General features: G+C 46.1%; 1 protein-coding gene across 10 annotated transcripts in view; it reads left to right on the top strand.

Annotated features, from left to right (window-relative positions):
* RAP1GAP2 (RAP1 GTPase activating protein 2) overlaps nt 1-23,941 on the top strand; it is a 202,092-nt gene that overhangs the window by 141,293 nt on the left and 36,858 nt on the right. For all 10 annotated transcript variants that reach the window (XM_081890329.1, XM_081890334.1, XM_081890337.1 and 7 more), the window contains 8 exons: nt 5,543-5,578; nt 6,863-6,907; nt 10,996-11,028; nt 12,493-12,702; nt 13,700-13,803; nt 16,623-16,701; nt 18,028-18,081; nt 22,027-22,110. In XM_081890329.1, coding sequence (XP_081746455.1) covers nt 5,543-5,578; nt 6,863-6,907; nt 10,996-11,028; nt 12,493-12,702; nt 13,700-13,803; nt 16,623-16,701; nt 18,028-18,081; nt 22,027-22,110 — 645 coding nt within the window. The remainder of the gene's footprint in view (nt 1-5,542; nt 5,579-6,862; nt 6,908-10,995; nt 11,029-12,492; nt 12,703-13,699; nt 13,804-16,622; nt 16,702-18,027; nt 18,082-22,026; nt 22,111-23,941) is intronic.

Below are 23,941 nucleotides of genomic sequence, written 5' to 3'. Positions count from 1 at the left end.
GGAGCCTCTGAAGCGAAGAGGGAGCGCTACCTCCACGCTCCGGAGGCTTTGCGTTGCTTTCGCTGAAGCCTGGAGGGGTGCGCACCGACCCCTCTTGTTCTCCAGGCTTCAGGGATAGCCGCCTGAAGCCTTCGGAGCACAGCATGAGTTCCCGCTGTGTTCTGGAGGCTTCAGGTTCCTTTCGCTGAAGCCAGGAGAGTCTTGCTCTCCCAGCTTCAGCAAAAGGAACCTGAAGCCTTAGGAGCACAGCAGGAAGTTCCACTGCGCTCCGGAGACTTCGGGTTGCCTTCACTGAAGGCGACTGAATGCACCTTGAACACACCTTGTTTTAGAGGGGGAGAACAAGAAAAAAAAATCTCCCTCTCTCTGCACAGCTCCTCTTCAGCGAAGCGGCAGGAGAAATGGAAGGGGCTCTGTTTCTCCTGCCGCTTCGCTGAAGGGGCACTGAGCAGAGAGGGGGAGATTTTTTTTCTCTTGTTCTTATCCTCAAAAACATGGTGCGTCCTATGGTTGGGTGCGTCCTATAGAGCGAACAATACGGTAATTTCAGGGATGCTGGCACAGCCTGCCAAGCTCATGTGTGGAAGTGGATATTGGAGTCTTAGCACTGTAGAGTTGGAAAGGGACCACAAGCACCATCTAGTCCAACCCCCTATAGTGCAGGAAACTTTTGCCCAATGTGAGGATTTGAACCCACAACCCTGAGATGAAGTCGCATGCTCTACCGACTAAGCTATCCCACAACTTAGTCTTCTTTGTTTCCCATTCATTCCCCACTTCTGAGGAATCAGTCCTCCACCATGACAGCACCTCTGGAACTCCTTGCCTATTGATATTATGCAGGCACCTCTGCTGTACAATTTTCAAAGCCTTCTAAGAACAGCCCCCACTCCCAAGCAGCCTACCCATATATGCAAATCTGACATGTATTTTGAGATGCAATTCAGTTTTATAATGTATATTTTTAAATGGCTGACTTGATTTTGAAATCCAATAATATGTGATTTTTAACGTTTGTTGTTGTTTCCTGTCCTTCGCCAGGAGGTCATGGGGTGGGTTACAATGATTTAAGGGTCAGAATGAAACAATGAAAGCAGTAATTTGTTTTTGTTGTTTCTTGTCACCAGAATACAGTGGTACCTCAGGTTACATACTCTTCAGGTTACATATGCTTCAGGTTACAGACACTTCAGGTTACAGACTCCACTAACCCAGAAATAGTACCTCGGGTTAAGAACTTTGCTTCAGGATGAGAACAGAAATCGTGCAGTGGCGGCGCAGCGGCAGCAGGAGGCCCCATTAGCTAAAGTGGTGCTTCAGGTTAAGAACAGTTTCAGGTTAAGAACAGACCTCCAGAACGAATTAAGTTCTTAACCCGAGGTACCACTGTAGTGATAAAATACAAAGAGCAAGAAATCTTGATGCAATCACACATGAGACCACATCAAGATTGCTTTACTACAATGTTTAATATCAAGGTTGCTTTATTGCAGTGTTTAACATCACGATTACTTTATTGCAGTGTGGTTTATCAGGGTCCATGCAAGCCACAGCACTGAAGACGGGAAAACATGCAAAAGGCACTGACATTTTAGGAAGGACCCTGACAAACCAGACCATGAATTAGTCTTTTAAAGCCTTCCAAGTTGGTGGCCATCACTGCCTGCTGTGGCGGTGAGTTCCATAGTTGAATTATGCACTGCATGAAGAAGTACTTTCCATTATCTGGCTTAAAGGAGTAAAGGAACTTAGATCTCTCTTGTGAGCAAACAAAGGTTTGATCAAAAGATGTCAGGAGGGCGGAGATGAGGAAAGACAAGACAGACTTCTCTTTGGTACTCTGTACCATCTTTGGAAAGAAAAGCCGTGTTTGTTTATTAGGAGTGTCCCAATATTTGACAAGGATAGGCTCTTTATTTTGTTTTTTTAAAGGAGGGCAGCTTCCTGAGAAAATAAACCTGCAATTGAATTACCGGGCTGTTACTAGACGAAGGAGATGACCTTGCAAATGACTGGAAAATTCAAAAAGCGATACAATAATCGAGTTTGGTTGGGCGAGCTCTGCTGGAACCTTGCCACTAATTAACTTAATGGTCTGCATCTGCCTTTGCTCTGGCTTTTATTTTCCAGCCTGATTGTCACTTTGCTTTATGTTATCGGGCACAATTTTGGGGGGCTACCACACCCCTCTTTCGCTTCCTGAGCTTGCCTTTCCTTCGCCGGTGCAGGATACTTAGTGCTAAGGTGAGCTTCATCCCCATCTCTGTGCAACCTCATGGAATTGTAGAGTTTGAAGGGGTCATTGGGGGCATGGTCATCTTATCCAACCCCCTGCAAGTCAGGAATATTTTGACCAAGATGGGGCTTGACCCCACAACCCTGAGATTAAGAGTCTCATGCTCTACCAGTTGAGCTACCCCAGGACATTGAGCCCAAGCTGCTGCTGAACAAGAAAGGAGTCTTCCTTCCACCAGGCCTATTTGTCTATTTGAGATGCTGTTGGACTCCAGCTCTCTTCAGTACTACTCAGCAGAGCCAGTGGTCAAGCATGATGAGTGCTGAGGTTCAGCAACAGAGTCTCCACCACTGGCAGCAGTTCTCCAAAGCCTCAAGCAGAGGTGCACTCCAATCCCATCACCTAGTTGAAGATGCCAGTGTTGAATCTGAAGCCTTGGGAAACTGGCGTCTATCAGGTCATCTAGCCTAGTATCCTCTACTCTGACAGTGGCTCTCCAGGATTTCAGGTTAGGGAAGGCTGGTGGTGAAGCTCTGGAGCAAGCCAGCAGTAAATCACACCATGCATGTTGGAGTTAACTCTTTATTAGCCAGAACAGACTAGTGTTAGGCCCAGTGAGCACAGGAACTCATCCCTGGTAGGTCTTGACCAATGGATCAGTTGCCAAGAATTAAGGTCCCTTCCTCCCCGCAGCTGTCCACGTGTCCTCTCTAGGGTTCTTCTCACTTCCTGCCTCTTCTGCTTCTGGGAGACCAGGGAGGAGGGGAGCTAGGGTTAGGGTTAGCTGCTCACTAAGTCCCATTACACCTTCAGCTTCCAACACCTCATCTTCCCAATCTGCTCCCTCTTACCATTCATTGTCGTCCCACCACCACTTCCCGGGCTCCGAGCTTTCTTCCCTTGGTGGTTCCCCAGCTGGTTCCTACCACCATTCATCTGCATCGAACTGGTCTGTGACTTCTGGCCTGCGGGCTTTATTCAGCCCACAAGTCCTCTCCATTTGACTTGTGAGAACATGTTTTGCCAAGGCACACCTACTTGCCCTATGTGATTTCAGCTGTGGTGCAGATAAAACAACCCAACAGGGTCAAAGGGGGCTTTGCAGTTACCACCAGTCAACTGATCAGCACTACCTGCAAAGATCCACTGCAAAAGCTACCTGCCTGGCTCCGTTGCAAGCCCCGACAAACAGCTGGTTGTCGGGGCTTGCAAAGCCCAGGCAATTCAAAGTGCCATGTCAGCTGCTGTCATGGTGACATCAGGTAACTGGCAGCTGGGTAGCCCCACCTGTCAAACCTGGCTTGTGCAGGGACATGGGTGGAAGGTAATGACCTGGCCCACCAGGTGGATTCACCTCCCCACTTCTGTCCTACACAGAAGAGCAGAGCAATGGGAGGAACGGAAAGAAGAGGAGCATTGTTTCATCACAGGGGGAGGGGAGTTCTGGGTGGGGAGGAGCCAATGGTGGCTGGAATCAGGGAGGCTGACAGAGGGGGCGTTGCAGTCTCATTCCTCACTTGGCAGCAGGTGGATGGAGTTAGCTATGGATCAAGGCCTTTCCAGGAATGGAGGGGCTGCATGGCAGTTGTCTACAACTGAGCCTACCTAAGTTCTAAGACCTGCCTCTTCACAGCCTCGTGTTTTTTGTACAGGAGGCTGACCAGGTGCTTCCTCAGATTTTCCAGGAGGGTGAGGCACAGGCTCTAACCATAGACTGGGGAGGATGTTGATTGCAATGGAGGTTCCCTCCTTGCTCCTCCTCTGAGGCTTGGGCCCTGCCTCCATTGCCCCAGCCCTACTGCAACCCTGGACATTACATTGCAATTAAATGAATGCCCCAGACCTAGGGTTATTCCACAGCTGAGTGTGTTGGGGGAGACATGGTAACTGCTTCCCAAAACGCCGGGTAATATTTTGGTATAATGCTTCAAAGCGATATAATCCTGCAAAGAAACAAAGGGGCTGACATTTTCTGAGAAAAAAGGTCTTCTAAGAACATTTGGCTCAGCTATAACTATAATTGTATATAACCCTTCTGACTCTGTTTTTTCACGGTGCTTTTTATTATATTTCATTGGGTTGTGTGTTTTTTTTAACTTCCATTCCTTTTAAATTGTTTTATTGCTGGCTTTTATTGCTGGCTACTTCCTTCTATATACAGCTTTTTTTTTATTATAAAAAAACATTTTACTGTTTTGAAAACTGCCTGGACCTCTAATGAAGAAAAGCGGGTGTCAATATGTTATATCAATAAGGGTTCCCTCGCCATCCAGTGTTTTGAGCTCATCCTGCGTTGACGGAAACAACAATGGGTTTTCAAACAGGGGCAAGTTCTCACAGAGTCATCAAGATATAAGCTGGGTTGAACCAGCAGAATGAAGTGGGGACTTCTGGGTTTATAGTAGTGGCTGACATTTTACACTAGAACATCATAAGAACATGAGAAGAGCTCTCCTGAATGAGGGCATCAGCCACCTAGTCATAGAATCAAAGGATTTGACGGTACTCCAAGGGTCATCTAGTCCACCCCCTTGCAATGCAGGAATCCAGTGCTCTGTTCTCACAGTGGCTAACCAGATGCACCAATGGGAACCCTGCAAGAAGGACACAAGTTTCGCTGCATTCTCTCCAGCTGCAGTTCTCAGCAGATGGTGTTCAGAAGCGTTGCCCCCTCCAGAGGATTTCGGTTTGCAATCAATGAACGATGGAGAATCGATATAAAAACCTGGACTTTTCTGTGCATGTCTATTTACTTGTTGGGCCCCCCACAAACATGTTTTCTGGGCATCATGCGTTGCAGTTAAAAGCCTAAGAATAATGTCTGTAAAAATCTGGCATGAATCTTAGAACCTGGTGTAAAGCCCAAATACAAAAAAGTAAATGCACAGTAAGATGCAAGAGAAAACTCAGGAGCTAAATGCTACCAGCAAATCCAGTAACTAAAACCACTGGCCAGAGGGATTTAAGCAAGAAGGCTTAAGTCTTAGGCTGGTGTCAGGCGAGCTTCCCTGGCAGAATATTCAATAGCTAGGGGGCCACCACAGAAGAAGCCCTGTCCCTCATGGCACTCTGAGCTTCAGACTGAGGAAACTCAGAGATCTGCCTCCATAGATGACCTTGAATTTCAGGTAATTCCAGGAAGAGGAGATCTTCCTTCTGGCATCAAGATCCTAAGCCATTTAGGGCTTCATTAGTCAAAACTCTCCGAATTAGAAGCAGTGAGTGCAATAAATGATCTGATTGCAGTTGTCATAAGGTGTTGACTTTTAGCTTCACTTCTTTCTTTCTTTTCTTTGTCTCCCCCAGTCTGCAGAGTTCTTTGAAATGCTGGAAAAAATGCAGGTATGTGGCATGTCAGTTCTTCCCAGAACTTGTTCCTCTTTGCAACTGTGCATGTGTGTTTTCAACATAATTGAGGCAGGCTACTTTGGAGCAGGGTGTGGGTGCAAAAGATGCTTGTGATCTTTGGTGACTGGGAACGATGTCTCATGTTTCTGAAAATATGTGTACAGTGGTTGATCTGATAGAGATGAAGTGGCAGAGGATTGCATCCTGTCTTTCTTCAGCTTGAAAATAAATGCCTTGCCAATAAATCAGGCTGCAAGAAATACAAGCAGCAACCCAGCAGAATCACCAAATGGGAGTTATGCTACCCCAGGGGCTCTCAACCTTTATAGGTCTATGGGCATATTTTGATTTTTGAATGAGGGCTGTGGGCACTCTACCGCCTAGAGCAGCGGTTCTCAACCTGTGGGTCCCCAGATGTTGTTGGACTACAACTCCCATCATCCCTGAGCTCTGGCCATGCTAGCTAGGGGTGATGGGAGTTGTAGTCCAACAACATCTGGGGACCCACAGGTTGAGAAAGGCTGCCATACAGCCTTTTCTCTCTCCTGCCCCCAGATATGCACACACACCCCCCAGCAGAGAGGGGGGGAGGGAGAAAGTGCATGTACATAGACTCCACTTTTCTAAGACATGGTCTCCAAAAGTGTTCCTGGGGAGGAAGACTAGTGAAATGATGGTCATCCTTGCTAACTTGAAGTAGATATATGGCTGTCCTCAGTGACCAGCGGAGACAGCCATAATTTTGAACGAAAGCTGCATCACAGCATCCCATTGTTCCCACGGAGCCATTTGCAATGAGGATGCAGCTGCTGTTTGTTGCAGCTCTGCCACTGCCCCACATCCCAATATTGAAAGTGGGGAATGGAGCTGAGAAATGACAGTGGTGGCTGGTGCCCACTGGCGACTGGTGGGGCAGAAGGCAGGGAGCCCACCAGCAGGTGGGACGAGAGCCAATGGCAGGCAGAGCCAACTCCTTCTAGAGCTGTCTCCATCTTCCTCCTCTCTTCTGAGTTATCCCAGGGGAAGACTGGGATTAAGGTGGAGGAAGTTGACAGGCAGGGCCACCACCTTCTGGGCTGATTGTAGGTAAGAAGACAGGCAAGTGGGGCTGGCTGAGGGGAGACTGAGCTTGGTGGGCCAAAGTCCCATTTGACCAAATAAACTAGACTAGTAAGAAGTTCTGTGTTGCAAATTTTAACCAGGAAAATGCACTCAAGACCTCTGGCATGTATCCCAAAGTAACTAAACAAACTGCATGTCATGTTTTTCTACAAACAGGGGCCAAAATTAGAGGAACAGAGAAGTGGAAGCCAGAAAAATAAGGTCAGTTTCAGGACAAGGTCCAAACGTGGGTCTCCTTTTCAATGTCTAGGAACAGATTATATCTTTGCTCGGACAAGGTGGTTCATAATGTAAAGCGCTTCTCAGTTCTCCTCAGTTTCTCCACAGGCTGAAATCCAACAGGCAGATCCTAGCCCAGGGGTCAGCAAACGTTTTCAGCAGGGGGCAGTCCACTGTCCCTCAGACCTTGTGCAGAGCTGGCATATATTTTTCCGGGGGGGGGGGAATGAATGAATTCCTACACCCCGCAAATAACCCAGAGATGCATTTTAAATAAAAGGACACATTCTACTCATGTAAAAACATGCTGATTCCTGGACAGTTCACGGGCCAGATTTAGAAGGCGATTTGGCTGGATCCAGCCCTCAGGCCTTAGTTTGCCTACCCATGTCCTAGCCCCACTGTGGGCCACTTCAATGGGTAGGTGGTACTGCCCGCCTATTGATCACCTGACATCACCATGACATCAGGTGCCCCATTTTTCCTTTGTAGCATGACTTGGGGTCAAGCTGTGCTGTAAAGGTGGATCCAAGCTGATCCAATCAGGATTCGAACACATGGTGCTTTGGTGTACTGTCTTCCTTGGTGAGCTAACTGGTGCTGCATTTTGGTGAGGATCAATGGAGTTCCTGATTGGGGATTTCATAGCACAGTCGATTCCAACCATCTCCCCAGTCAATCAGCTGATCAGCAGTGGCAGCAAGCCTCCCTTGTCAAGGAACAATCAGGAGCCCACTTTAAGGCTTGCTGGCAGCCATGTCCCTAGCTGCCCAAATATGGTATCCAAAGTGTGGCAGGTGGGCGTGCTTCTGGGGAAACAGCACCAGGGCCCAAAATTGTATCTGTGCTGGGTCTGATTAGACCCATGGACCAGAGGTTCCTCACCCCTGCTATTCACACCTAGGAAGAAGCCTCATGTTTATTCATTGAGACTTATTTCTGAGCAGTAGACACAAACAGTTTTCCCTGGGTTGAGTAAACACTGGAGACCAAATTCATTTTATAATGTTGTATAATTTATAATAGCAACCGCGCTGCATTTTAAAAGAAATCTATATTGATTCAAATGTAAATTTGATAACATTCAGTTACATAAACTTTAATATAAGCAATAGCTCTTATTTTGCTTTTTTGCGTCTATATAGTTTATTTACAAATAGGAAACAGAAAAACCAACTGCACACTCGCTTTCCAAAAGCAAAAACTCCCACAGCATTCAAGGGGTCTGACTAGTCCATGTAATCCCAGCTAGAATCTCTCAGCTCCCTAAGAGCTTAAGAGGCCTGTTGGATCAGAACAAGTGTTCATGGCTGAAACTGGGGGTTGTGGCAGCAGGGACTTGCTTGCCTTTACTCCCAGCTTTTAGGCTGAATGACTTAATGGCCTGATCTTTTCGATGTGCAGCAGCACCAACCATGTAACTGTTGAGAGAGAGCATTGGGCTTATTGCCCCAACCAGACCAGGTGACCCAAGGAACCAATTAGGGGCTGGCTGGCTCTATGGCACATGTACCATGCACAGGGTGTGAGTGGTCCCCCTTACTGGACATATAAGGGATCTTCACCGGCTGCCTGTTACACACTGAGCCAGTTTTAAGGTCCTGCTACTTACATATAAAACCCTAAACCACTCTGGGCCAAATCACCTGAAAAGCTAACTTCCCCTCCACTGTCCACTAAGCACATTAAGATCAGCAAGTGGAACCAAGCTAGTTTTGCCATGGCTTGATGTGCATTGATTTGAGATGACACAGCTCCTTCTGGCTTAAATATGAGCATCCCCAATCAGTATTGTCATCCCGCCAACTCTTGAAGTTGCCCCTGTTTAGGGTGAGCATCTTGATCCAACTTTTAATTGCTCTTTTAACTGCCTTGTTAGTTGGTTTTATTTTGTTTATTTAAAAAAATGGGATTGTTTTATTGAACATTTAAATATGTGTGGTTTTAATGATTTGATTCAATTGTTTTATGGTGCATTTTATTAATGAATGGATTTTATATGTGGTGTCAGCCTTCTAACCATTCTGGCATGTAAGGAGTATAAAGGTAAATGTAAAGGGGCCCCTGATCATTAGGTTCAGTCGTGGCCAACTCTGGGGTTGCAGCGCTCATCTCGCTTTATTGGCTGAGGGAGCCGGCGTACAGCTTCCAGGTCATGTGGCCAGCATGACTAAGCTGCTCCTGGCGAACCAGAGCAGCGCACGAAAATGCCGTTTACCTTCCCACCGGAGCAGTACCTATTTATCTACTTGCACTTTGACATGCTTTTGAACTGCTAGGTTGGCAGGAGCTGGGACCGAACAACGGGAGCTCACCCCGTTGTGGGGATTAGAACCACTGACCTGATCAGCAAGTCCTTGGCTCTTTGGTTTAAACCACAGGAGTATATACGTAAACAAATGACAGGCTAACTGCTGTTCCAGGCTTGGTTTCTCAGTCTGAGCAACGCCTGAATATCTTGTTCCTTCTGCATTTGACAGAGTCCAACTGCAAGCTTACAGCAAAATATGTCTCTGCCCGTATGTCTATGTTCATATCAGTAGCCAAAGTGTGTCACCTGTGTGTGTGAGAGAGACTTATTGCCGTCAAGGAGCCCCGGTGATCTTTTGTAAGGAACTCAGCCATCCATGAGTTTTTTCCTCAGTAATCCACATGCTCAAAGTCAGAACAAAAGTGATGGCGCAGGCAGAAGGATTTGAGTATTATTGAAAACCGAGGCTCTGATTAAAAATGCAGGGATCAACCCTATGGGGAGGGAGAGCCTTTAATCCTGTTTTTCACCCGCCCTCTTCCTGTGCTGAGCCTGTAAGAAATATGATGCTGGAGAGCTCACGCTGATAAACAACATGGATTCAATAGTTCTTGCTCGCATTCAGCCGCCAGGAAGATTTTCGAAGAAAAGGACCCTGGATGAATTTATGACCAGTCCTTCAAAATACACACACCCCACAAACACCTTTAAGAATGTAAGAAGAGCCTGATGGATTTTGCCAGTGGCCCATCTCGTCCAGCATCTATTTCTCACAGCAGCCAACCAGAAGCCTATTATGGGAAGCTGGCAAGCAAAACATGAGAGCGTTAGTTCTCTACAGCTTGTGATCCCCAGCAACTGATATTCAGAAGCCTTTGACCATGGAGATAGGACACAACCATCACCACCTTATTGTCCTATGCATTTGAGTAATCCTCTTATAAAAGCCACCCAAGTTGGTGGCCATCAATGCCTCCTGTGGGAGCAAATGCCATACTTTATGCTTTGCGTGAATTGTTGTTTTTGTTCAGTCGTTTGGTTGTGTCCGACTCTTCGTGACCTCATGGACCAGAGCACGCCAGGCACTCCTGTCTTCCACTGCCTCTCGCAGTTTGGTCAAACTCATGCTGTTAGCTTCAAAAACACTGTCCAACCATATAGTCCCCTGTCGTCCCCTTCTCCTTGTTCCCTCCATCTTTCCCAACATCAGGGTCTTTTCCAGGGAGTCTTCTCTTCTCTTGAGGTGGCCAAAGTATTGGAGCCTCAGCTTCATGATCTGTCCTTCCAGTGAGCACTCAGGGCTGATTTCCTTCAGAATGGGTCGGTTTGATCTTCTTGCAGTCCATGGGACTCTCAAGAGTCTCCTCCAGCACCATAATTCAAATGCATCAATTCTTCGGCGATCAGCCTTCTTTATGGTCCAGCTCTCACTTCCATACATCACTACTGGAAAAACCACAGCTTTAACAATACGGACCTTTGTCGGCAAGGTGATGTCTCTGCTTTTTAAGATGCTGTCTAGGTTTGTCATTGCTTTTCTCCAAAGAAGCAGGCGTCTTTTAATTTCGTGGCTGCTGTCACCATCTGCAGTGATCATGGAGCCCAAGAAATAAGGACTTTCTTTTCTCTGTTCTCCAACGTTCAGCTTCATCGGATGATCATGAAGTCTAGTGTTCTGAAAGAGGGAGAGGAAAAACTTGTCTCTGTCCAATTTCTTTGTGCCACGCATGAACCGTTGTCGATATCTCATGCCCAAATCTTTCTCCCGTTGCAAATTGTGTTAGAATTAATGGCAGCCTTTCCTTTGGATGTTTTTCAGGAGGACTACATCCCATATCCCAGCATTGATGAAGTGAGTATCACCAGACCTGCTAGTCCATGCATATTTCTGTGCGAATGTACGTCATGCACACGTACTCACTATAAAAGGCCAATCAGCTGTGATTCCTGAATTGCAGGGGTTTGGGCTAGTTCTGTGATTCTATGGGGTGGGAGTTCACAAGCATTGCCTTGGCTGACCATGCTTCATCAGGGAAATTCAGTGTGGGCCAATGCTAGTGCAATTGCTCTACAGAGAGTCAGCAATCCGCACACCCCTGCAACTCACTGAGTTAGGGACTTCCCCTGCATGCAAAGACAGGCAGATTGAGTGGATGAGACCAACGTTACGTCCAGTGACCACAAAGGTAGTTTCTGCATGTGCTGCAGAGGGACATCAGGGGCAGGTGGGGCTTGTCAACCTGGGATGGTATAAAAATAATAATATTATAATAATTTATTATTTATACCCTGCCCACCTGGCTGGGTTTCTCCAGCCACTCTGGGCGGCTCCCAATAGAATATTAAAAACATGATAAAATTAAAAACACGATAAAACATCAAACATTAACAGCTTCCCTAAACAGGGCTGCCTTCAGATATTTTCTAAAAGCCAGGTAGTTGTTTATTTCGTTGACATCTGATGGGAGGGCATTCCACAGGGCAGGTGCCACTACCGAGAAGGCCCTCTGCCTGGTTCCCTGTAACCTCACTTCTCACAGCGAGGGAACCACCAGAAGGCCCTCGGAGCTGGACCTCAGTGTCCGGGCTGAACGATGGAGGTGGAGATGCTCCTTCAGGTACACAGGGCCAAGGCTATTTAGGGCTTTAAAGGTCAGCACCAACACTTTGAATTGTGCTTGGAAACATATTGGGTATCCGATCTAAGAGAAGGAAAACTGCTCCTAAACCTCTGTTGCCTTGCAGGATATCTTGCAGGGAGAAGAAAAGACTAAGGAGCAAACCCTACACAAACCCAGAGTGGACTTTCTAAGTTGGTTGGATGGCACCTTGCACACCTCCTTCCAGCAACTCTGGTCGCCAAGCTGGTGCCAAACATATTGCTCTGCTTTCCTTTGGATCACATCAGCAAGGCTGAGCTGGGTGGCGGGGGGCAGGTGTCCTTGTCATCTGGGCAGCCCAGGACCTCCATGCACTCTGCCCAGGCTTCCACCCCAGAGAGATCACTGTTGCTCCTGTAAATCAGCAAAAACAACATGGGAGGCAGCCCAAGTTACTAGTCTCTGCAGCAACAGCAGGTGCTGTGATTCTCCAGTGGTTTGCCCTCCCCTCCATTGACTCTCGAGACAGATGAATGCTGACATGCCTCTCCAGTGGAGGCAGAACATAGCCATCATGGCTAGTAGCTGTTGAGAGCGTTATCCTCCATGAATTTATCTAATCCTCTTCTCTAATCCTCCAAAGTTGTCAATCATCATGGCTTGATATAGATATATGGTCAGCTCTGCCTCTGAAGCCTGCTTAATCTTTCCCCCAGATTGTAGAAAAAGGCGGCCCCTATCCTGTCATCATCCTGCCGCAGTTTGGGGGCTACTGGATCGAAGACCCCGAGAACGTTAGCACACCCACCTCATCGGAGAGCAGCATCTGCGAAGAGGACGAGGAGCAGCTGAGCCCCAGCGCTTATGGCTACAAGCTGGAGTGCAAAGGAGAAGCCAGAGCATATAGGAAACACTTCTTGGGAAAGGTCAGTGGGGAATTGTGAGCGTGGACTTAAGACCCCTTGGGCCGCCAGAGGTTTTTAAAGAAAGAGAGAAATCACTACTAAGTCTACTGATGAGTATTGATCATGAATGAGTTTGGTAATAATAATGGATTGGAAGTTTAATTGTTAGCTGTTAATTAATTAACAATGACCACACTTTGGCTTGTGATGGCCATGCAGAGCCAGCAAAATGCATGTGATGGAGGAGGACGAGGGCATTTGAAGGAGGGTATCCATGTATTCAAATGGGAGGGGGTAGCACCTTTTGCAGCCCAAGGACAATATCCCCTTCAGTGCAATCTTCACCTGCTGCCAGAGGTGGGTGGGGCCAGTGGGGAAAGTGGGTGGAGCAAAGAATGCAGATTTTCCACTCATTGTCCAATTGCATAGTAGGGTAGCGTTCGGTAGGCTAGGCACTGCACGCGCTCACAGACACATCTCTGTTCTCCATCCATGCGAGGAAAAGGCAATTTTGGAGCTCAAGGGCACATTCCAGCCAGGCAAACACATTGTGGGTGTGAAGCAGCACCAGTGAGAGATGTCCAGAGGGCCAGTTAGAGAGGGCTTGGCAGGCCTGAGGTTTACCACCCATTGTGACCTCTTTGGGAGTGCAATACAGGGAGAGGGGAAATGGAGGTATGTTCTGAGTGTTGATTTTTCCCCATCACAATTTTGCATGAGTGCTGGTCATCTATTACGCTGCCCTCAGAGTTGTTGATACAGCTCCTGTAGCTTATAGTGGCAAGTGGCATGGATCAAATATTGAGACCTACGAGTGAAGTGTAAATAATTGCTTTTTGGTTTCCCAGAGGAGGGCAAGTTTGTGAGATGTTCTTAAGATAGCAATGAGTCAGCCGTGATTCCTTCTAGGCGTCATGACCCAACACTGAGGGAACAGTCGGGGCTGGGGCGAGATCAAAACCCTCGCTTTCCCCTGGGCTTCTTCCTCACACTGTTAACACTTCCCTTCTATTTTTAGGATCATTTAAATTTTTACTGCACAGCTAGCAGCCTGGGAAATTTGATCCTTTCTATTAAATGCGAAGAGGCAGACGGAATTGAATACCTAAGAATTATACTCAGGTACAGTAAGCGGAAAAGGGGTCAGTGTCTCACGCAAACCAATTTCCAAAATTTTGTTTCATGAACTTCTTGAGTCATTTCTGCTACATCTCATATGCTAATAGCAAACATACATTCCTGTTCCTTTCGTTAATTGTGGGACATGGCATCGGGCTCTTACACACTTCCACTTGTCCCATGTCTTTAGTGCTGACTCGGGTGGTGCTGTGGTCTAGTCCACTGAGCCTCTTGGGCTTGCTGATCAGAAGGTTGGCGGTTCGAATCCCTGCAATGGGGTGAGCTCTCGTTCCCCTGTCCCAGCTCCTGCCAACCTAGCTGTTCGAAATGCAAGTAGATAAATAGGTACTGCTGTGGTGAGAGGGTAAATGATGTTTCTGTGTGTTCTGGCTTCCATCACAGTGTTCCATTGCTCCAGAAGTGGTTTAGTCATGCTGGCCACATGACCCGGAAAATTGTCTTTGGACAAACGGTGGCTCCCTCGGCCTGAAAGTGAGACGAGTGCCACAACCCCATAGTCACCTTTGACTGGATTTAACCGTCCAGGGGTCCTTTACCTTTACCTTTAGTGCTGAATCGGAGAAAACATGAATTCCATGGAAAACCCAGCTGATGTTTGCTCCAATCTAAGAGTGCATTTCCCCCCAAAGAAAGTAGTGGGGCAAATGGAAGTCTGAATGATCCCATTGTTCTACACCATCCTGCATACTAATACTAATGTTAGGGAATAAACTAAGGGCATATCCTTCCTCCACAAACAGCCCAGTGAGCAGTGAGCATGCTCAGTGGCTTAGGATTGCTGACGGGGAGCCAACATTTTTTTGGGTAGGAGGGGATGTAATGTATAAGAGGCTGGCTGGAACACATTTTGCTGCAGGTCCTACTTGTTCTTTCCATACCTTCTATAGTCTTAGTTCCAGGGCAGATTTCCCTGGAACTAATGAGCAAAGCTTTGTGTGTTGTGGAACTGTCTATTGGTACAATTCTGGTTGTGCAACCTCAGAATGGAAACTTTTAATCTTAGAATGGGCAAATCTACCCATTTCACTCTCTCGGGTGTTTTATTTTTTATGCTTCCAGTCTTAAATTCAGTCCTCCACATTTTCACATCCGCTTGCATTTTATGTATATATATAAAAAATCCTCATGAAAATTCATCAGTGAGAATTTCTATAGATATACACAAAGCAAGTTCCCCTAATATAATGCCTTTTAGTATGTTATCTTCACTAATATGTACATTGCTGCGCACTCATTAATGTTTGTGTGTGCGTTTTTGTGCACTCTGTTTTGTTTGGAGAATTCCGCTGCAAAATTCGCATTTTGGTTCACACCTTGTTTCGGAAAGCACAAAAGAGATAGATTTTCCTTTAAACTGAAACTGAATCAAATCCCCAGCCCCACCCCTACATCCTGGCCTGTGAATATTCTGGCTGGAGGCTGGGTTCTGTAGGGTCCCAGCTTGATCCAATGTGCCTCTTTTTACATTTTTATTCATTTTTTTTGCCATGTCTGTCCCCCACTCCCACTTCCTTTTCTATACTAGAAGAGGCAACCCTAAATGCAACCCAGGAATCTAATATCAAGGTACAGAAAGGGGCACAATTACAGATTTTTGTATTCTTTTTTTTTAATTAAATATTTATTAAGCTTTCACAGATTATATAAAGACAAAACAAAGCAACAATACAAACAAGCACAAATCAAACAGAAACAAGTATAATTTCATTCCCTTATTTTCAAAACCTTACTTCCCCGACTTCCTCGCACCTTCCCTTTCTGTATTCCAGTTTCTAATCAAAGTTCAGCAAATCCTTTCCTTTAATCCTGTTTAGATCCTTACCTTTCTTTTCTTTTTCATACCCATTACAGCTAGTAACCACATAGTTACTAAACCAACATCGTTTCAACATTCCAGATTTTTGTATTCTTGATTAAGTGCAAATGATAAGGTCTGTTGGTGCAAATGATAAGGTCTGTTGCTTCTTGCCCTTTCTCACTGGTGGTGCAGGCTCCTCCAATCCTCCAATCCTAATCGTCAACTGCTAATATAGTAGAGAGCTCTTTACTCATCTGAGCACTCTAAAGGAGCATAACCTCTAGTTGCTATTTGTGGACTGATGGACTGAGGAAGAAGAGGATCATTTTACCTCCCTCAAATATTTTAGTGTGGGGGCCGAAGCCCTCACGGCTCTAGGAGTTGGCTCCTAAAGATCCTTAGTTTCCCCCAGCACCAAGATTGCATGGTCAATCTCCTCTTGAGTCAGGAACCTTTGCTGTGTGAGAGGAAGGAAATGGTGATAACCCGGAAAGCCAGGCTAAGAACCCATACTGCTATAGATCTCCCTCCCCTGCCGCTGCCACACACTTTGAATTTTGAGTCTGTTCTTTCAAGATTACTTTGGTAACGAACGTCATTTTGCTTGATCTGCAGCCAGCCCCTAGGAAACCAGATGTAAAAAAAATATAAAATAAAAATCCCTGCAAGGATATTGGAAAATATCAATCATATTTAGCACCGTTCCTTCTCAAAACCAAGGAAAACAAGCTCCTATTTGACTTATCCTCTTATTTCCTAGGCAAACCCATGAATTTTTAAAAAGATCAGGAGACTAAACAACTGTAATGTTCACTGCCAACAGTCCCCTCCCCCTGCACAAATGTTCAGTGAAGTTTCATTTCCAGACATCTGGTATAGCTTTGCATTGTGAATTTTGCAGATATTGTGTGTGTGTTGCTGTTTTAAGCCCAGAGGCATCTGTACACCATCACAGCTTATTTCCGACTTATGCCCTTTCTCCCTCTCTCTTTGCTTTCCATAGGTCCAAAGCAAAAACGCTGCATGAAAGAATCCCCTTAGCTGGACTTAGCAAACTACCAAGCATCCCACAGATTGCAAAGGTGGGTTGCTTTGAAATGATATTGAGGGTGGTGGTGATTATTACTGGCACCCTGCCCATCTGACTGGCTTGCCCCAGACACTCTGGGTAGCTTCCTACAGAAAATAAAAAAGCAAAACAAAACCTCAAACATCCCAATACAGTGCTATCTTCAGACATTATTATTATTATTATTATTATTATTATTATTATTATTATTATTATTAATAATAATAATAATTTATTTATACCCCACCCATCTGGCTGAATTTCCCCAGCCACTCTGGGTGGCTCCCAATCAAGTGTTAAAAACAATAAAGCAGTAAATATTAAAACTTCCCTAAACAGGGCTGCCTTCAGATGTCTTTTAAAAATAGGATAGCTGCTTATTTCCTTGACATCTGTTGGGAGGGCGTTCCACAGGGCGGGCGCCACTACTGGGAAGGCCCTCTGCCTGGTTCCCTGTAACCTCACTTCTCACAATGAGGGAACCGACAGAAGGCCCTCAGCGGTGGATCTCAGTATCTGGGCTGAAGGATGGGGGTGGAGACGCTCCTTCAGGTATACAGGACTGAGGCCATTTAGGACTTTAAAGGTCAGCACCAACACTTTGAATTGTGCTCGGAAACATACTGGGAGACAATGCAGTTCTCTCAGGACCGGTGTTTCATGGTCCCAGTGGCCACTCCCTGTCACCAGTCTAGCTGCCGCATTCTGGATTATTTGCAGTTTCTGGGTCACCTTCAAAGGTAGCCCCACAAAGAGTGCATTGCAGTAGTCCAAGTGAGAGATAACCGGAGCATACACTACTCTGACGAGACAGTCCGCGGGCAGGTAGTGTCTCAGCCTGCGTACCAGATGGAGCTAGTAGACAGCCACCCTGGACACAGAATTAACCTGCACCTCCATGGACAGCTGAGAGTCCAAAATGACTCCCAGGCTGCACACCTGGTCCTTCAGGGGCACAGTTACCCCATTCAGTACCAGGGATTCCCCCACACCCGCCCGCCCCCTGTCCCCCCAAAACAGTACTTCTGTCTTGTCTGGATTCAACTGGGAAGTCGTATAATTATTTGCCTCTTTGTATTTTTCTCGCTTTGACCCCTGGTGGGAGGGCATTTCACAGGGAGGGCATAACTACTGAGAGGGCCTTCTGCCCAGTTGCCTGTAACCTCAACTTCTTGCCAGAAGGGCACCATGTTGGAGACCGCTAGCCAATGCACTCTTCCCCTCCTTCAAAACAATGCAAAACCCAATGCCTCTTTCAAGTTGCCTTCAACTATCTGAAAGAAACATTTACTCATTGGTGGCCTTTGCTGACAATCACTTCTCTTCCCTATCTGGGCAGGCTTTCTGCGATGATGTGACCGGATTGAAGTTTAACCCTGTGCTCTACCCCAAGGTGAGATGAAGGACGTGCCAAGCAAGGACTCGAGAGGGCCTGTTTCAGAACTGGTGTGCTCAGTGCTTGTGTGCATGTGAAAATGGGAGTTCAGAAATGTGCAGTCTTCCTGATCATAGGTGTCCACGATCCTTCAGATTGGAAGAGGAAATTCCCTGTAGCTAGGGATAGGGAGCCTGTGGTCATCTAAATGTTGCTAGACTACAACTCCCAGCATCCTTGCTGGCTGGGGCTGATGGGAGTTGGAGTCCAACAATGCGTCTCAGTGGGGTTCACATTTGCTGCCCATTAATAGGCAGGGAAGTTATATGCTAAGGGAGCACTTTGGCCATTTGAAAGGAGCAAATTGTGAGAAACGGTATGCTGGACTAGAGTGATCCTCCAAGGCTCTGTTGTTTTTAACCATGGGTAGGGTGGGGGGGTCGAGATCTTTTTGGCTCCATGGAACAGATTCTGATCAAGTTTGACTTTGAAGACCAAATGTGACAGGTGAGAGAGGCTGCCGTCCTGTCAATTGCCTGCCATTACAATGGTGTCAAGTGCAAGGTGCTTTGAAGTCCCAAAGTTGAGACTTCAAAGCAACTTGGAAGGCGTTGCTAAAAAGAAGTCCCCACTTTCTTTTTTGCAGAGGTCTCTACACACACCCTTTCCTGAACTATGAAGAGGCTTGCATGGAATCCTGACAAACTGAGCAGGATTTAACCCCTACTTATCAACTGATGAGTGGAGTTTAAATTCTGCTGCGTGTGCAGCCAGAATGACCAGAATTTACTCCTTCCACACACACTCATCTCTTTAATCCTGCTGCTTTGGCTGTGTGTCCTTCCTTCCTTTTGGGAACAGATGTGCACAACCAGAATTTCACCCCGACATCAAAAATGGGCGGGTGGTTTGGGGAAGATGTTCTTGTGGGCCAAATTAAGCCCCTTTGGTGTGCCATGTTTGGCCAGCTGATGGGAGGTTTCCCACCCCTGCTCTTAACCATGATTGATTGTTAGGAGTAAAACCACCATGTTCAGAGGCACTCTACCTCAAAGTACCAGCGGCGGAGGACATACAGCTATGCAGCCAGTCTCTTGCTGCCATTCCTTTCTTGCACACTTTGGAGCAGAGCTTTTGCCTCACCCAGTCTGGTGTCCTTTCCAGTCGTTGCTTAAACACCTCTCATGGAAAGTGGTGGACTTCTCCTTAATTGGAATGTTAGTTGGGGGCTGAGTGACCAGCTATTGGGGGTGTGTGCCATAACAGGGGATTGCCTCCATTGGCAGGTGTTGAGCTAGGTGTCCTTTGAGGTCCCTTCCACCTCTAATGGTTGCATCTGAAGCAAACATTCCTTAAGGATTTCAGCTTATGGCACAGAATATTTCCCCCCTCTGCCTCCCCCGCCCCAAATTAACCTGGTCTAGGGGTTTTGCCAACTCTCTGGAACAGATCTGGGGAGGGCATGGTCCTATTGCACAAGCTGAAATCCTTCTTCTGGTGGGACACATTGGTTGAATACCACCGTACGATTCTATCCCATGACGTTATTCTTCCGCCCACACAACACTGCACATCAACAATTTTTAATTTAGCGGTGGAGTTGTTAGTGGGGTTATCAAAACAGAGTGGAAGACAGAGTAGTTTTCTTAATTCTGATATCATGTTCTTGCCTGCTCAAAAACAACATCGGATTCTTTTTTATATAACACCTCTTTATTATTTTTCAACAATTCGCAATGTGCACTTCAGAATTGTCATGGGGGGGCAGCAGTTGAGTTTGCATCCCCTGGGCCATCGAATAAGCTTTGCAATTATACACAAGTAGGGTTGCATTTCATTTTCCAGCTTGTTTTCTGACCTCAATTTCAAAACAAGAGGGGGAGAATTTGAACCAAATAAACTCTCAGCAGGTTGGAGATTGTTGCTCAGAAGGGAGCACAAGGGATCCTTCGGGTGGGGGAGGGAACAAAGCTGAAATGAAAAGGTGTATTTTGAGTCAGTGCAGGTGCTTCAAAGAGGCTGTTGGATATTTTCAGAAGGACATGACAGTCAAAGCAAGCCTTTGGCATGGGGCAGGTAAAGCTGGCCCTTTCACACAAATAGAAAATAGTTTCTGGCTGTTCCCATGGCTTCTGATCTCTCCTGAGGAATAATAATAATAATAATAATAATAATAATAATAATAATTTATTTATACCCCGCCCATTTGGCTGAGTTTCCCCAGCCACTCTGGGCAGCTCCCAATCAAGTGTTAAAAACAATACAGCATTAAATATTACAAAATTCCCTAAACAGGGCTGCCTTCAGATATTTTAAAAAATAGGACATCTGAAGGGAGGGCGTTCCACAGGGTGGGTGCCACTACCGAGAAGGCCCTCTGCCTGGTTCCCTGTAACCTCACTTCTCGCAGCAAGGGAACCACCAGAAGACCCTCGGCACTGGACCTCATTGTCCAGGTAGAACGATGGGGGTGGAGACGTTCCTTCAGATACAGTGGTACCTTGGGTTACATACGCTTCAGGTTACATACACTTCAGGTTACAGACTCCGCTAACCCAGAAATAGTACCTCGGGTTAAGAACTTTGTTTCAGGATGATAACAGAAATCGTGCTCCAGCAGCGCGGCAGCAGCAGGAGGCCCCATTAGCTAAAGTGGTTCTTCAGGTTAAGAACAGTTTCAGGTTAAGAACGGACCTCCAGAACGAATTAAGTACCTAACCTGAGGTACCACTGTATACTGGACCAAGGCCGTTTAGGGCTTTAAAGGTCAGCACCGACACTTTGAATTGTGCTCGGAAACGTACTAGGAGCCAATGCAGATCTCTCAGGACTGGTGTTATATGGTCCCAGCGGCCACTCCCAGTCACCAGTCTAGCTGCCACATTCTGGATTAATTGCAGTTTCCAGGTCACCTTCAAAGGTAGCCCCACGTACAACGCATTTCAGTAGTCCAAGTAAGAGATAACTAGAGCATGCACCACTCTGGCGAGACAGTCTGCGGGCAGGTAGGGTCTCAGCCTGCATACCAGATGGAGCTGGTAGATAGCCGCCCTGGACACAGAAGGGCAGCCAGGATGGGAGTGTGTCTGAAAGCCATACCATATGAGGAATGTCTTAGACAGGGGAAAGAGAAGGATGGAGGATTCAGGAGAGACAAAAGAAGGTACCGTATTTTTCGCTCTATAAGACGCACCAGACCACAAGACGCACCTAGTTTTTGGAGGAGGAAAACAAGAAAAAAAATATTCTGAATCTCAGAAGTCAGAACAGCAAGAGGGATCGCTACACAGTGAAAGCAGCAATCCCTCTTGTTGTTCTGGCTTCTGGGATAGCTGTGCAGCCTGCATTCGCTCCATAAGACGCACACACATTTCCCTTTACTTTTTAGGAGGGAAAAAGTGAGTCTTATAGAGCAAAAAATACGGTACTTCTTTACTCGGCGCCCAGTTAAACTGTGGAACTCACTCCCACAGGAGGCAAGGATGGAAAGAGAATTGAACAAATTTATGGAGGGGCAGGCCGTAGATGCCTATTAGCCACAATAGCTATCCTCTGCCTCCACATCTGTAGGCAGCAATGCTTCTGAATACCAGTTGCTGGAAACGATAGGAGAGGAGCGTGCTCTCGCACTTGGGTCCTGCTTGCTGGTTTCCCACAGGCTACTGTCAAAGCAGGATGTTGGACTACTAGACGGACCATTGGTTAGATCTTATGTTCTTAACTTCTGTAGCACTGCAGGCTTCAAAGCCCTGTTTTCATAGAAGATATCGGAAATCAAACCCGAGACATTCTGCAGGCAAAGCATGCACCGAGCTGTGCCATTTATATCTACCTATCTCATAAGCCGCTATGAAATCGACTCTCCCTCAAGTACTTCTGATGGTTCTGTTTGGGAACAGAATGTCATATATTTATTGGTTTTCATATATACATAATTAAATAACGACCTGTCTCCTATTTCAGGCATCTCAGATGATCGTCTCCTATGATGAGCACGAGGTCAACAACACGTTCAAATTTGGGGTGATTTACCAGAAGCTTAGGCAGGTGAGTGACAATGCTGTTGTGCCAGCAGTCATTTTATTCCGGTTCAAGGAATGATGGTGACATTTGCATTCTTAAGATGCCATTTTAGAATGTTCAGAGCTGTAGATTCCCAGCTGATAAATTTCTGGCTTTAAAATAAGGCAGAAATTTCTTGTATGTGTGTCTGTTTTTCATAAATGTATTTATTTTAAATTAATAAAGATATATTAAAAAATAAAATAAAATAAAGTAAGGCATGTAGTGGGGGGAATTAAATGTTTCCCATGCTTATAGGGGGGTGCTTTTAAGTGTCTTCAGAGCTGTTTCTAATAGGGATATTTATTTGATTATTTTTTTTAAAAAATACATGTTTATTGTGTGTGTTTTCATAGAATTATGGAATTGTAGAGTTGGAAGGGACCAGTATTTTTCAAACTTGGGTCTCCAGCTGTTTTTGGACTACAATTCCCATCATCCCTAGCTAGTCAGGGATAATAATAATAATAATAATAATAATAATAATAATAATAATAATAATAATTTATTTATACCCCACCCATCTGGCTGGGTTTCCCCAGCCACTCCGAGCAGCTTCCAACTGAATATTGCAAACAATACAGCACCAGACATTAAAAACCTCCCTAAACAGGGCCACCTTCAGTTGTCTTTTAAAAGTAAAATAGTTATTTATTGCCTTGACATCTGGTGGGAGGGTGTTCCACAGGGCAGGCGCCACTACCGAGAAGGCCCTCTGCCTGGTTCCCTGCAACCTCACTTCTCGCAGCGAGGGAACCGCCAGAAGGCCCTCGGTGCTGGACCTCAGTGTCTGGGCTGAATGATGGGGATGGAGATGTTCTTTCAGGTATATGGGACTGAGGAACTGTAGTCCAAAAACAGCTAGAGACGCAAGTCTGGGAAATGCTGATCTAGTGCAACCCGTTGCAATGCAGGAATATGCAGCTGCCCCATATTGGGGATCAAACCTGCAACCTTGGTGTTGTCAGCACTATGCTCTAACCAACTGAGTTCCACACAGCTAAGCTGTGTAATAGTTGCATCTGTTTTAGTTTGTGCTGTAAGCTGCCTTCAGGTCCTGCACTGGGAGAAGGGTGGAATATAAATGAACAAATAAGAACCCTGGAAGGTATTTTGCTACGAATATCCCCGTACTGCAGACTGGAGGCTGAGAAAGAGGCATGCTTGCCAACGGGCGTATCTATAGCAGTGATAAGATTCAAACAAAAAAACTTCCTATTAGATAGCACTTTCCTTTATCTGCTGTGCCACACCTGCTCTGGGTTCCAGGAACGTGCTGCATTTCTAGGTACTGAGAGAGGGTGACCAAGATGATCAAGAGCCCAGGAAACCGAGCCTTATGGGGACTGACCGAGGGAGCTGGGTATGTTTAGCCTGGAGAAGAGAAGACTGAGACTCGATGGGATAGCCATCTTCAAATATGTGAAGAGTTGAATAGGATCCAAACTGCAGCAGTCTGATTGGTCCTAGAACAATAGGATCCAAAATGCAGCAGTCTGATTGGTCCTAGAACAATAGGATTCAGAATGCAGCAGTCTGAGTGGTCCTAGAACAATGCAGCACTATGATTGGTTGGCAGGAACCACCCAATCATGCTCCAGATAGAAGTGAATCCACAACCTGATTGGCTTACAGTAGAATTCCGGAATTAGCCAATCATGTGCAGCCCATTGTGTAAATAATGTATATAAAGCAGATACTTTGAGGGGGCTTTTATTCATTCCTCCTCACCACTATGAGCTGAATAAAGAGCATGTAATCACTTTGCGACTCTGAGTATATTTCAATGGCATAAGCTTGTTTTCTGCTGCTCCAG

This window comes from Podarcis melisellensis (genome assembly GCF_964234715.1).
Source record: "Podarcis melisellensis genome assembly, chromosome: 15".
In the NCBI taxonomy this organism is placed as follows: Eukaryota; Metazoa; Chordata; class Lepidosauria; order Squamata; family Lacertidae; genus Podarcis; species Podarcis melisellensis.
This window is presented reverse-complemented; position numbering and strand designations above follow the sequence as displayed.